At 52.7% G+C, this 15225-nt stretch overlaps 1 protein-coding gene across 2 annotated transcripts in view; it reads left to right on the plus strand.

Annotated features, from left to right (window-relative positions):
* The first annotated feature begins 1957 nt into the window (after positions 1-1957).
* FAM78B (family with sequence similarity 78 member B) overlaps positions 1958-15225 on the plus strand; it is a 103453-nt gene continuing 90185 nt past the window's right edge. For both annotated transcript variants that reach the window (XM_049716064.1, XM_049716063.1), the window contains exon 1: positions 1958-2395. In XM_049716064.1, the coding sequence (XP_049572021.1) occupies positions 2133-2395 (263 nt within the window). In that variant the 5' untranslated portion in view covers positions 1958-2132. The remainder of the gene's footprint in view (positions 2396-15225) is intronic.

The raw sequence follows: 15225 nt of genomic DNA on the forward strand, positions 1-15225 counted from the left end.
AAGGTACCAGGAAAGTTAAAATAAGGATGAAGAGTGCTTTTAGATTTCAACTGACTTTTAAATTACTCATCACATCTGTCCTAGCTAAAGACTAACTCTAGCCAGCCTCCTGTGCAGCCTGTTAAGTCAGAATATTTCACACTTGGACACCAGATCCAGCAAATGCTCAATGATCATGGAAGAAATACTTAAAGAGAAGCTATTGGCTTTGAAAATACAAATGTTAAAAAAAAACTGCCCAATAAGACCATTTGCTAATTTTTTTTCTGTTTGGCATTTTAGAAGACAATATTAGACACAGGGCATCATACTGTACACGATGTCCAGTATCTGTGGTGGCAGTTTCTACAGGACAATTACAGTGAGGCTTTTTCTGTTCACTCATTCATTCATTCACAGACAACTGTTGCACAGCTACTATGTGCTAGTCACCATGCCGTGCCCTGGACAAGCGAAGAAAATAATAGGTCCTAAGATTCCAGGCTTTCTGTAGGCCAGATGGATTACTACAAACGGGTACCCTGGACATGTATCATTAAGCAGTTACTATTTAAATCCAGCCCGGTTTCAAAAATGTTCTCAAGTTCTCCTTGTACTTAACAGGTCACAGGTTACCTTGGGTAACCTCAAGAAGGCTGCTATGCATTCTAATCCAGCTAGTCGGTTCTGCAAGGCACAACCTGTCTCAGGATGCGGCTACATTCAAAAGGCAGTGTTTAGGGTAAGTCCCTTCCTGCTCTAATTCCCCAATGTGCGGGGGTTTGTTGAAAGAGCGTTTTCTAAGAAGGAAAAGATTTGGATGAAGGCAGGCGATGAGTAAAACTGAGCTCGAGCTTCAATCAAAACTCTTGGGAGTTTTGGTGACTTGGTGTTAGGGCACGGAAGGATGCTTTGGGTACCTTCCCCATATACAGTGGTGGAAAGAAAAGCTTCCAGAGCAAACCCAGTCAGGGAAAGACGGAAATCCACTGCATGTAGCAACATACTGGAGCCCAGACCTCAGCCAAACTCTAATTTAACAAACTACATTATAAATAACGGGCCAATCTCAGATATAGCTGCTCCCCTAACCCTCAGGCTGCCCCAAAGACTCACTGCCGGGCTCCTTCCTCGACCCTGGACAGCGCCGCTCCCTTCTCGGCCCCACCCACCCAACCCAGGAGGGGTCCCCACAGCCCCACGCCCACCCCCGGAACACCACCCACCGCGGCCCCGCCCCTCCTGGGCCCCACGTGTCGGGCCCCACCCCGGCGCTGGCTGCCCTTTAAACACCCCCACCCTTACACAGTACCCCCCCACTCCACGGCAGCCGGACGGCAGCCGGAGAGGGACAAAACTGATGGCGTACAGCCAGTTTCCTCCGCGGATCTCGTCTGGGGTTGCCCAGCCCGTGGGGCCCTCCACCCTGGGCCACAGTCCCCTGGCGCCCCCGCGAGCCCGCGGCGGCCGGGCAGAGGAGTGTCGCCGCGGCCCAGCTGCGGGGCGGGGCCGGCGGGAGTGCAGGTATCCGCTGCCGCCACTGCTGCCTCCGCCTGCCGCTCGGGCCGCCTGCTCGCCAGCCTCTGGGTGCGCTGCACGCGGGGGGCAGCCGCGGTGCAGAGGTTCATGCAGCGGCGGCGGCGGCGGCGACGGCGGCGGCGGCTGCTGCTGCTACCGCGGAGGCAGACAGACCCGGCGCTGCCGCCGCCGCCGCCGCCGCCCTCCCCCGGCTACATGCCGCCGCCGCTGCCGCCGCCTCCTCTCCGGCGAGGGGCGGGGGGCTCCGGCCCGGGGTGGGCACCACTCCTCGCAGTGCCGCTCCCCTCCCTACCCTCCGCGCTGGCCCTGGAGCCGGCGGGGGCGCCCGCCGCCTCCTAGGAGCGCACGCTCCGCGCGCCCTGCCGCGCCCTGGAGAGAGGGGGCGGGCGTGGGCAGGGGCGGGCGGGCGTCGGGGCAGCGGAGACCCGGCAGGGCGGCGAGAGGAGGGGGCTGCCTCGGAGAATGCCCGGCGCCGGCTTACCGCTCCTAGGCACGGGCTGAGCCGGACCCGGAGCGGGCGGCGCGTCGCCATGCCGGTGTGACGGGCGCCCCCGGCTGCCCGCGCGGTCCTCCGCGCTGCCCCACGCCGCGCCGCGCCGGCGCCGGGCGGCAGGATGGGCTGTATCCAAAGCATTACCTGCAAGGCGCGGATCCGGCGCGAGAACATTGTGGTGTACGATGTGTGCGCCACCATCGACCAGTGCCCCACGCGCATCGAGGAGACCTCGCCCATCGTCCTGCGCTACAAGACCCCCTACTTCAAAGCTTCGGCCCGCGTGGTCATGCCCCCCATCCCCCGCCACGAGACCTGGGTGGTGGGCTGGATCCAGGCGTGCAACCAGATGGAGTTCTTCAACACCTACAGCGACCTGGGCATGTAAGCGACCGGCCGCGCGGAGTCGGAGCGGGGTCCCTGGCCCCGGTCTCTTCTGATCCCGACCCTCCTCCCCAGCTCCTTCTTACTGCTCTCCCCATCCTCTTTCTAAACCTTCCTCCCGCCTCCTCTTCCATCTCCCTCCTCCCTACGCTTTTGTTTCAGTGACAGGGCGGGTGTGTGTAGGGAGGCTCCTCGCGAAGGCATTTTCTCGTGGTTTGCTTCTGACTCCCCATGAACGCGAGAACGGTGCGATAAGGAGGGTTCGAGAGACGGAGGTGGGGGTGGCTGGCTAGTGCCCTGGGAGTTTCGGGGCGCCGCCTGTGCTTTGTGGGGATTCCCGGGAAGAGTTTGGGGGGATCTGTAGAGCGGAGTGGAGTGGAGTGCCGGGGGCGCGTGGGCTGTGCCGCGCGTCCTTTGGAGAAACCCGCGCGGGCTTGGAGGAGAAGGTCCCGGGTGTCCCAGCTGGACTTGGTGGTTCTGCCCTTGTTCCCTCGACTGTTGACTTCGAGCCCTTGTCCCCCGGGCCGGGAAGCCTGGAGGCATTTGCATCCGGAACCGCAAACCCTGGAGAGCCGCTTTTCTGGCTCGGCTCCCTCTGGACGAGTACTGGGGTGGTGGGAACTGGAAGGCACCGGGCGCGTCCCGGTGGAGCAGGGCTGATGGCCTTGTGCGAGCAGCCTCTGGCTGGCGTGGTGCGGTGTGTGTCTTATGCTCAAGGAAAGTATGGGTCTCTTGTCGGTCTAAAGTCTTTATTTACTCCAAAACTTTACTGATTGCGACGCTGGAAGTGGTTCCCCAGCGCCCACCGCCGAATTCTGTTGGCGATCTGGGAGCTCTCCAACTTCTTTCAGCAGCACCGCTCGGTGCGCGCCGGGTTCGGCGGCTGCGGTGGAGACCCGAGATCGCGGCGACTCCTCTGCCGCCAGGGGCCGACAGCCTGCCCCGGAACCGCAGGCTGCTGACAGTCGCGTCCAGGACTTTTTTATTTACTAAATTTGCATGACTCTCTGCCAGCCTCCTTTCAGAAGTAGACTATGGGCAGTTGGCAACTACAATGGCTAAAAGGTTTGGGGCCTGCGTTCTACCTGCTGTTACAATGTAGGTCTAGAGCACCCTAATTAGCTTGCAGGCTGTAGGGAAACCCTGTTCTGGAAAGGCAGCCTCATTTCATTATCAATCTAAAACTCTAGAGTTCCCAAGGTTCATCTTTTGAATATGGATATAAGGTGGGAGAGTTTCCATTTTAAAAGGTCAAACTATCTCTTTAACAGCAGTTTGGAGGCTTTTTATTGCACTCTGAGAGCATGTAAGTTAACACTAGTGGTAGGTGCTAAAAGGAATTTTGACAGGTCGCTTTGTTTCTCCCCCCTCCCATCCCCACCCCAAAGAGTTTGAACTGTTCTCTTTAACCATAGAAGCTAAATGCTGGAGAAAGTTCCTTCCTAGAGAAGATGTGTGACAGTCCAGTTTCCTCTGTGCCTCTGCACATAGACTGTTCTTGTCTTTCTGTATGGCAGCTGGATATGAGAAATGGGGGACATACTATTTGGGGTGAATCATGCCACTTAAAAACAGACACACCCTCAAAAGAATGATCATATCTGAACACATGTGTCTCTTAAAAGATTTTTTTTAAGAAACTTATTATTTCCAGCCAAATCAGAGAACGCCCCAGACAGGGCAAGGGCACCCTCCCTTTTGGCCTGTTGGCCTGGCCCTAGTGGCAGTGTGCAGCCTTGCTGGGGGGCTGTCATTGCAGCCTGGGGCCCCTCTGGAGGAGGCTAGGAGGTACTGAGCCTAAACAGCCTTACTTTTCCCAAGACGGCACAGCCAAGGCTCTCTGTTGCCTCACATCTCTTGTAAATTAGTAAGCGGAAGGCAAATAATTCATCCTTCTCATAAAAGAAAATATATTCTACCTCAGGAGAAGCCGAGGTGAGGTATAAACAGACATGGTAGTTGAACTTCCTTGACTATGAGAGGATATACCCTCGTGGGAACCTGCTTTAATGGGCATGAGTCGGTGCCCGCCCAGAGGGACACATCTTCCCTGACCCTTCCTTGCTGAATTCTTGCCTTTGGGATTTGGGAAAAAAGTTTTGCCTTTTAACTACCACTTTCAGTATTTTAAGATTCTTGGTTTTCCTGTTGTTGATGCCAGGGAGCAAAAATAGTCCCCAAGGAATCACAAAGCATATTATTTTAGAAATGGGTCAAGGGTCTACCTGCCTCTTCATGGCTGCAATAATTGCTATGTGTCTAAGGCCACTTTGGAGCCAAGATCTGATTGAACCAATTTCCACAACATGCTTCTGCCCTGAAAACTTCGTCAGTGTAAACTTTTTGATGGAAACTCATATTGCATGAAAGTCACTGAAGTCTATTAGTTATTATGTCCACTTTAGCCAGTACCTTGAGTGGAAAAAACACTGCAGGCTGAATTTTCACCCCTGTGCAATGCTCTTGTTACATGAAGCGTGACACGATGAGAGAGTGTAAGTTAGAAAGCTACCTTTTCAACAGTTAAAAGGGACTATGCCAGAGGAAACGTGCAACTTAAAATGCCAAGAAACTTCTATCTGTAGGTTTAAAAGAAAACATGAGCTTTTGTGGTTTAAATTCGCAACATTTCCAAAACAGAGTAGGCTTCTACAGGAGCATTTGAAATAGTTGATGGTCAGGATGGCCGGAGCTTAATTTGAACTTGAACTCAAATGACTTGGAACTTCTTCCAGTGATTCTACAGGAAGCAGGCTGTGAACGCTTGTGGCACCCACTTATTTCTCATTTGGCCCTGATGAGCCCTGGTCATGCAGCCCTGCTGAGACCACTGCAAGGCTTCATCCTTCAGGGAGAAAGGGCTACTGTATTTTCTCAATCAACCCATCAATAAACAAACATTTACCAAGCGCCTCTGATGTCCCAGCGCCAGCAAAGAAAACAAAGGAATAAGCACGCAGCGTCACTGATCCTCAGTGTAGGAGGTAGGGGCACACGCAGAAAAAGCCAGTGCTCCCAAGCAGTGTAGGAGAAAGGCCAGAGAGAGGGGCAGGGGACCAGGCTGGGTTTTCTAGATGTGTAAGGACTCAAGCTGAATGTGAGAGGTGGATAAGATTCAGTGAGGCAAGGAGGAGGGACTAGTTAGTTCTAAAGGGGAAAAACAAAGGTATGGAGGTAGGGAAATACAAGGTGTCTTAAGGGGGCACGCGTAGGTAGTAGGGGAGCTTTCAAGGGGAAGAACAGCGGGAGATGAGGTCGGAAAGGGTCTGCTGGGGAAGGCCTAGGACAATATGATCTGGAAAAGAGAAGGTTCAGGTCAGGTCTTCTTAACCAGAAGAGCATAAGGAGGCTCTTCATACCTTCTCCATGCCTCTTGGGCATACAGGAGCTTCTCAGTAGAGGCATGAGACCTTTATGATGGAACAGTTTCTTTTTTTAACTTATTTTATTGAAGTCTAGTTGATTTACAATGTTGTGTTAATTTCTGCTGTACAGCAAAGTGATTCAGTTATACATATGTATGCATTCTTTTTCATATTCTTTCCTATTATGGTTTATCACAGGATATTGAATAGAGTTCCCTGTGCTATACAGTCAGACTGTTGTTTATCCATTCTATATGTAATACTTTGCATCTGCTAATCTCAGACTCCCAGTCCATCCCTCCCCCGCCCCATGATGGAGCAGTTTTTCACGCTAGAGTACAATACCCGAGAACAAAGAGTGGGCTTCACGTGCCAAGGATGAAGGTGAAACTCAGGTCAAGGGGAGAGCCAGCAATGGGTGGCTGGAGGCCCTTCCCACTCCCTTTGAGCCCATGTGCAGTTATCTTCTAGAGCCGTAGGAAAGTCTCTGGTCAGCTTAGGGCTGATGGTGTGGGATTTGGAGAACCTTGTCCTGGGTGAAGCTTGAGAAGGTCAGAGCTTACTCCTCTCAGGAGACAGCTCCTGCCTGCGTCTCTACTCCTCCTTCAGAGCCGACACTGTTGAGTCTTCGACTATACCCACCCACCTCTGTTGACTGTTCAGTTCAATCCAAGCTGGTTTCTATCTGTTCCAAATTTGTTCTTGCTCAGTTCGTCTGGGCTTTTCCATGTTGCCAGATCCAGCAGGCACTTTGAGACGCACCCACCTTTTCATCAATATTCCACATAGTTGACAGCTTCCTGTGTCTTGACTCCTTCCGTCATTTAGCTTTCATGCTGTCTTTCTGGCTGTTCCTCTATCTGACCTCCTAGTACAGTTCTTCAGGACATTTCTCATTCCATACTGGATGGATGGTAATTTCATCTATCCCAGTAGCAGCAGATGGTCTCTGTGATACACAGTCACCTGCAGTGTAGGTGTGTGTGCCTACATACAATTCCTGCTTGGCTGTCTGAAAGACATCTTGAACTTAATGTATCCAAACCTGCACTCTTGATCTCTGCTGTAGCTCCCACCCAAAAGCTGCACCTCCACCGTTCTTTCCCATCTTAATAAATAACACCTCCAGTCCCTGGATTGCTCCACTGAAAATCTGGGTGTCACTCTGGATCCTTCCCCAGACATCCAGTCCATCATCAAATCCTGCTGATCCCATCTCAGGATAGCCCTCATCCAGCCACCACATCCACCTCTTCCATCTTAGCACATGTCCCCATCACCTATCATTTGCTCCGACGGAGGATTTCTGACCAAACCTGCCACCTCCGTTCTTGCCCTCCCTCTAGTCTATCCCCCATACGATAGCCAGAGTGATACTTTAAAAACATAAATGCTATCGTAGCTTTCCTGCTTAAACCCTTTAATGACTTTCCATTGCAATCAAGATAAAACTTGAAAATCTCTTCCCACTCTTTGGATTTCTGTTCTTAAGCCCCATCAGCCTTTTTGCCATTTCTTCAAAGGAGCCAGCTCCAGCCCAGTTCAGAACTTTTCCATGTGCTGCTCTCTGTCTGAAGGGCTCTTCTCTCCCACCCTTGTCTAGCAAATGCCTACTCCCCATTCAGGTCTCAAGTGTTACCTGCTCAGAGAGGCAACCCTGAGTTCATAGTTTAAATTAGGGTTCTCCTATTCTCTTGAGGAATACACTATTCTTTCAGTTGTTACAGTTAGTAAGCAAGTAATTATATGTTTATTTAACATCTGACTTATCTATAAGAATATAAGCCCCATTGAAGCAGGTATTATATCCACTTTATTCTCTGTGAACAGTGCTTGACCCATAGCAGATGTTCCATAAACATTTGATAAAAATAAATAAAGGATCGCTTCTCGGCCTTTTGGCTAAGATCAAGTGTAAAATAAATAAAGGAGCCATTTTTTTGACCTCACATAGTCTGTGTACTCTTCAACAAATCATGCCTCTGCAGAATTAGCTTTTCATATAAAACCTATGGCAACCCCACAAAGCTGTCCAACTCTTGACATTCCAGCAGTCACTTAGCACATACAGTTGAACTCCACTGTGCTTCTGTGTCATTTTGACCTGTCCCACCAGATCCGCTACTCCTCAGCCCAGGGCTCGTGTCTGTCACTTCTGTCGCCCTGAGGTGTTCTGAACACCACGAGTGAGGTGCAGCAAACACGGAAGCCTCACTGTCACGTCACCTCCTACAAAGTGGCATTCACTGTCTGCCCAAGGAGATGGGACATAGAAACCTCGTCGTAGCACAGTTCCACCTGCAGCATTAACTTGCGGCCTGAACCCCAGGACTTCTGGAGGTGATGGCCCTAGCAATCACTTAAACACCTTGCCTGGTAGGGTCATTGCCCCCAAAGTGAACACCTCCCGCCTTGTTCACGGCCGCATGTGCGGAACGGCTGTGAGTGTGGCTCTCACCAGTCATAGAGATGCCTCCTTCGGGCATTTTGCTCTTGAGGGCCAGCTCGGCTCATCTGTCCAGGGAGCCTGATGAGTCTCCAGGTGCATTGTCCTAGCAGGTCCAATGCGCCTCAGCACAGGGCTCACATCTGTTACTTCCTCTGTCTCCCTGCGGAGACTTGCATCAACGCCCATCCCCCATTCCCATTACACCCCCCAGTCAGGGGCCTCGTGATCTGGAAGTAGCGAGAGCTGCTTCTTATCAGAAACGATGGGGACCCTCAGTCCCAGAGCATCAGATGGGAAAGCAGGATCCAATTCCGTTATTAAAGTACTGAGTGCCCTTGAAGGGGAGGCGGCCTGACCCTTTGCCTCTAATCTTCTCCATCTCCGCAAAAGAGGAGCAGCAGAGGATTAGCTGGCCTTATCAGGAAGCATTAAGCTCTCTGGAAATAAAGCACAACTCTGGAGCCGGAGGGGAGGTGTAGGAGGAACAGGGGAGGAAACACATGATTCAGAAAAGAGAAGGGGAGAAATAAATGGGAGTTAACAACGAGTTGTGGCTTGTGTCGCCTGGGATGCTGAAATACAGCTGCACGGGATGGAGAAAGCAGGGACGGGTGAGCTGGGAGGTGTTGGACTGCAAGATGTCAGCGACCTTCCACATGACAGCAGAGGCGAATGCTGTTTGCGGGGTTAGGTCTGCAGATGCTTCGTGTTCCAGGTTAAAGAAGGCTGGCGATTGCGTAAGGAGATGCAGAATCTGGTATAAGATGCAAGATCCCGAATATCCCCTTTCCCTCTGATTTGTGTAGCGCTCTGATCTTCTCTGACCCTCCCTATTAATGACCCTGGGAGCTAGAAGCTACTATTACACCTGATGAGGAAACTAAGGCTCGGGGTGGGGGTGGGGGGTCAGATGAGAGCATACGTCTAGTAAGTGGCTGAGCTGAATCTTCGTGAGAGTGTGGAGCCAGGAGGGCAAGGGACCAGGTCCGTGCACTGCCGAGAAGCTCATTCCCTGGGAGCAGGGGGAGGCCTTCTCAGCTCTCAGGGACCCCAAGCTGGCCAGTCTGGACTGCAGGTTTTAGCCCCGTGCTGTCTTCTCCAGAATCTTCCCCGGGGATCACATGTCAGCTCAGATGGACAGCCCTGGACCCCAGCAGACAGTCACCCAGACCACTCAGTTACTGGACTTGGGAGTCTGTTCATCCCTCAAACTCTCCAGACAATTGCTGTTTGGACAGATGATTAGGAAGAAAAAGAGGACCCCCTTCCGGTGGTGGGAAGGACCCCTGGCTCTACCATCAGCTCATGGGACATTCCGTTGGCTCCCAGGAATTCTTATACTATTATTCCTTTTCCAAGGCCCCCTCAGGCCAGTGTGTTAGCTGTGTGGACCCTGCTCCCTCGGTGGCCCTGATACAAGCCGGTTGGAACTGTTCACTGTGCCAGTTGAAGGTATAGCAGCTGGCTCCCCAGCACAGGGATTCGAGTCAGAAAACCTGGGTTCGATTTTCAGCCATGTGACCTTTGGCAGGTTTCTTAACAATCCAGTGTCTAGTTTGTATGCACGTAAATCGACAATGAAAAGATCTGTCTTGTCTCCTTGGCCTGGGGTCAGGAATCAAGTGAGATGAAAAGTGTGAAAGAGCTCTCCAAACTGTAGTGTACTGTGCACATGTTGCTTTTTTATTATTATAGAGTGTGGCTGTTATTATTACTAGAGGGTGACTCTGGATCAGCCTCAAGGAACAGGGAGGTTGTGGCCCTGGGGCTTCCCCTGGCAGAGAGAAGCATTCACAGTCTGGAGAGGGGTCCCTCACGCATCAGCCACTGCTCTCCCACAGCCCCACTCAGAGCCAGAGGGGAGGAGAGAGAGTCATTTTGTAAACCCTTCAGAGCCAGGGCTGTTTTCCATTCCTACTCAGTGGAGGGTGGTAGCTACTACCTCTTGTCCCACCCAGAGGTCGCCCTCCCAGATCTGCCCCGAGCTGTGGGCTCTGAGCAGCATGCAGGACCCTGGCCACTCCCAGTCCCTGGTGCACTGCCTGCAACTCAGCCATGTCCACATGGGGACTGCCTGCCCCGCCCCCAGGTCCTCCTGAGGTGTATCAGTCAGGCCCCAGATGAAAAGCCAGGGACTCGGGGCTGGGGTGATACTAGAGTATGTAAGCCATGCTGTCCAGGCTCAGGAAGGTCTGCAGTTTCCAGCCTGGGTGGACGATGAGACCCACACGTGAAATAATTTGTGTCCGAAACGATTTCTAATATATTCTTTCCAATATATCTTTAGTATATCTTTCCCATATACTTCCATGATTTTGTTTCCTTATAAGAAGAAACCATGAAGAAAGAAACCCTTTATAAGGGGACCTCACATAATCCCAAAACAATCATGAAACCTATTTAGGGTAAACATTTTTCCCATTTTAGATGAGCAAGCTGATTAGATAAGTAATGTGCTCAAGGTCACTTGAGGTCACGTGGGCAGGCGCTGGTAGAATCAGGGCTCCCAGCTTCTGCCCTAGTGCCCTCCCGAGCCAAGTGCATGGTCAGCGCCAACCCGGGAAAGGAGGTGGGGATGCGAGAGGTCATCCTCAGAGAGCCACGTGCTCAGAGCCATTGAGCACCCCAGGGTCAGTCGGCACATGGGCACGTTGGGGGGCATCATTTATGGCCTCTGAAGACAAGAGAAGGTAGATAGAAACATCTAAATATGTTCAACAGAAGCAAAGAGAAATTTTCAGGGTGTCTTATTAAGACAAAATAAATAAGGCCATGTGCCACGTGATGGTACCTTGGTGGCTGGCTCCCTCTCTCGAGACCTGACCTTTCCAAGCTGGCGTGTGGGCTGTGTCAGGCCGGGGTGCTCAGAGGCTGTCAGAGGTCTGGCTAATGGGAAGCAATAAATCAGCACCCTCAGTCAGCAAGCTCTGCAGCGTCCTGAGGGGGCATGCAGGCCACGGAGGTCATGGCTTGAGGGCATGAGTGGTGACAGGGACAGCCTTTGGCAAGCCTGGGAACTGCCAGAAACAGACAAATGAGATGTTTCTTGGCCCTAGGCATGGGCGGGAGGAAGGGTTCAGGAGCTGGTGTGTGTGGGGAAGGAGAGGCTTGAAAGAGAACAGGATGTGGCCTTCTCATTCTTCCCCCTCCCGAGAGCCACGAGCTGAGCCTCCATTCCAAACTGGCAGCCTCCACGGCTAAGCCTGGGGAACTCGCTTCGAGATCAGGTTTTAAGCGACTCAAATATTTGAGACTCCGTTTCAAACCTCCATAAATAGACTTCACCTTGTTTAAGGAAGGAGAAGAGATTTGTGCCAAAAAACTAAACCCAAACTCCTGCTGAAGATCTCTTCTTGGCCTTCAGAGCCAGGGACTCTGTCTTGCTGGTACATGTGTACACTTTAAGGAGTGGGCAGGTATCTGCTTATTGTCTGTCTCCCCACGAGGCCACGAACAACATACTCAACTTAATGATGATCAACTTAATGTTGAACACTTATCCAGTGCTAAATGCTTCGTACGCACTGTCTAAGAGACAGGTGCCATGCTTTCCCCATATTAGAGATGATGAAACAGAGGCCCAGAGAGGGTAGGTAACTTGCCCAGCATTACCCAGCTCGTAAGTGACAGAGCCAGGATCAGAAACCAGAATTCCAGTGATTCCTTACGATGTTTCACTGCCACATTAAGAACGAATGATTGCACGATAGAGTGAATGAATGAGCAAATGGATGAGCAGGGAGCATTCAGGATATTTCCTGAGTGCTTGCTTTTGTCCGTGCTGTGGGGACCTGGGGAACAAAGGGTTGAAATCACTTTGGAAACAACCAGCCTCCTCACCTCCCAGCTGGTTTGCTCAGCTGGTCAGGGCATGTTAATGAGATCGGGGTCTTGGGGTCAGACCCAGGAGGCCATCCCAGCACCCAGGTCAGCACTCTGCCCTTCCAGCTGCCTTGCACATGACCGCTTCCAGCTCCCAGTCATAGCAGAGTCTAGATTACAGGGCAGAGAAACAGCCGGGAAAATGCCAGTGGTGGGTCAACAGAGTCCTCCTTGACTTGGGGGTGTCAGGGCCCTGTGGGCAATCGTCTGGCCCAGCTGCTCAGTTTACAGATGGGGACACTGAAGCCCAGAGAGGACACTGAACTCCAGCGAGGGAGTGCTGGAACTGGGCCTCAGACCCAGGTCCCTCCGACTTCACAGCCAACGTTCTTCACCACCGGGCCACACCAGACCTGAGGGGCAGCAGGTTGCTCACTCTGTGGGTCAAGGCTGGGAGCACCCCTGGTCTGTAAAGCAGTTATCAGGGGTCACCACCACCTGTTTTTCCACACACCCTCCGCCCCCCGTTTGCTGAGGGGCCGAGTCTGTGGGCAGAGATGGCCACGGGCCCAAGGGAGGAAGCAACACAGCCCTGGGCTGCACAGAGAGGAACTCAGATGGGCCCAGGGGATGTCTACACAGTTGCCAGGAGCAGAGAAACCAGCCTTTTCCCAGTGTCCATAGGTGGTGATTAGCAAGCCAGAAAACAGAGGGGCTCCCCAGAGACGCCCATCACAGATGGCAGGAAATGGGAGGGCTTGGCAGCCCAGGGGAGGAGGGGTGTATGGAAAAACTGGAAACTGAGATTCAGCGTGGATGCCCAACAACCCAGAAACCCTTTTCTCCACCCCTCAACACCACCACCCCCACCCAGGCCAGGTGCTGATGCCATCCCTGGGCCCCTGGGCCCTGCCCACAGACAGGCAGGATAGCTCCATGGCCCCTGGCAGCTCCAGAAGAAACGGGATCCAAGTGGTATCAGAGATGACAGGTTGTGAGGGGGCCAGGGCCCTCCCCTGACAGCAGGGCTCAGCTGGGCGGCCCCTGTGGAGCAGAGCAGATGGGGGAGTCTGAGAGGGAGATCCTAGCAGCCTGGAGACTCTGTTTCTGTTGTGGCTTTTAGTTGGGTTTTCTCCGTTTTCTTACCTCCCTTTTATTTTTTGTGAACTCGATACATTTTAGCACAGGGGCATGAGCCAATTGTCCTGCGTCTGCTTACTCTAAAGGAGGTGGGAGGTGGGGAAGGGCAGGAGCCAGCGGGTCGGGGCTACAATACAATCTGCTTTGCCCTTGTTGGGATCTGAAGGGGCCGAGTTTGTGCCTCCGAGCAGCCTGTCACCTCTGCCTGTCTGGCTGAACCCAGGATCTTTGCACCACTCCAGACTGCCTTTCACGAGGAAGACTCTGGAAATCCAGTGTGATGTCAGGGGGTCTGCCTTCCCCATACACGGTCCCATTCCAGCTTTGGCCCTCCCTCTCAAAACTTGCACTTGGGACCTACCCCTGGCCCTCCCTGGAGGCCTCCCTGGAGGAGGAGGCACCTTTAGGTCTCCTGGCCTCCTTGGGACTCTCCCCATCGTCCCACCAACCTGGCTTGGCCTTGTCAAGTCCTGTAACTCTCAGGGCTCCCTGTACCTGTCTGATCAGCCCTGCTACCTGATTTTCCAGTATTTGAAGTATATGAAGTCTATTTTTCAGTATATGAAGGCTCTGCCTGCCTTCGTCCCTGTCCACCACTTGTGCTGTCTCTGTGTCCATCTCAGTGTCTCCCTGCTTGCTCTCTGACCCTCTGGTTTCCCTGCTCGGGCCAGGCACTCTTCAAGCTGCTGGGCCTCAGCTGGATGCCTGCCCCCAGGCCCCCTGTCCTCCTGGGTCCTCCCTGTTGGGCTTACCCTCTCCCTCTGAGGGAGGAGACACAAATGCAGAGGGGGCTGCCGCCGGGTGAGCCCATGAGATCCTCTGTCCTCCTTGGACCTTCTGAGACTGCACTGGGCTTCCACTCTCATCTCATGAGTGGGGATGAACTTTATGAGGAAAATTTCTTGTGACTTAAAGGGGCAACTAAACTAAGTTTAGTTAGTTTAGATGGTTCCCCTAAGGTAACCATCTCCAGGCGGGTGGCCAAGCTGAGTGGCCCCAGCTGAGAGGCTTCTGAGACGCAAGGGAGGGTAGGAGCTGGGAATGCCAAATCGGCCCCTCTGTGGTCGAGGCAGGCATCCTCCTGCACTGGCCAGTGCCGGCTCCTCTCAAATGTCTCTGGACAGCTTGTCTTTTCAGGACCTGAATCCCACAGGGAATCCAGACCAGCTGGGTACCGGTGGGGTTGCTTAGTCACTGTTGAAAAGACTTTCAGAGATGGACCTGTTGCATACTGATACCGAGAGTTGGACCTAGAGAAAGGCTGACGGAAAGGGGTCACGGTGCAGATGTAGCGCTGAGGGCCCGTTTCTCCCTCAGTAACCACCAGGCCTCAGCGCCGAATGGAAGGGGGGGAATTTGTCCACATGAGGAGAGGTGCATTTGCCGACATGAGAACGTTTTCACGGAAACCCTGTCTGTCGACCTTAGGATCTGTGCACCGTTACTTTTTTATGAAGCGGCCAATGTCTTTCACCAAATGGATGAATAGTGGTGTGGGTCCAGCACGGAAGCCGAGACACTCGGGCACAGCCCCCATGGTGGACTGTTTGCGACCACTTAGAGTTTAAGACGGTTTCCTCTCCACTCACATGGGGCCACAGTTTCTGCGGTTTGTATCAATGTCTTCAGACTCAGGATTGAGGAGTCATAGGCCAGGTACCCGACAACTGGACAAGCAACCACCATTGAGCCCAGAAGAGTAGGGATGCTTCTAGGTCAGAACACAGGCATGTTTAGGTGGTTATTCTAAGAAGGAAATGCCCTACTTGGATGCCGAGAGGGTTTTTTTCCAAGATTTCCCCTCAGCATCTGGTGCTTCCTGGAATGTCTGGGCACCAGGATTGGGATCTAGAATTGCACGCTAGTGTTGATGACTTTCCACGAAAAGGAAAAGCATCTTGGAGTGTTGTCATGCCATTTTGAAAGAACAAAGGCATTGAAAAAGTATTCTCTTAGAAACACCTCTGGTTAAATGGAAGCAGAGTAGCCAGAGAAAAAGAAGTGGGTGGAATGGTCAGGCTCTCTTCCCTGGGACAGGTCAAGGGCTAAGTATA

Source organism: Orcinus orca, chromosome 1, assembly GCF_937001465.1.
Source record: "Orcinus orca chromosome 1, mOrcOrc1.1, whole genome shotgun sequence".
Taxonomy (NCBI): Eukaryota; Metazoa; Chordata; class Mammalia; order Artiodactyla; family Delphinidae; genus Orcinus; species Orcinus orca.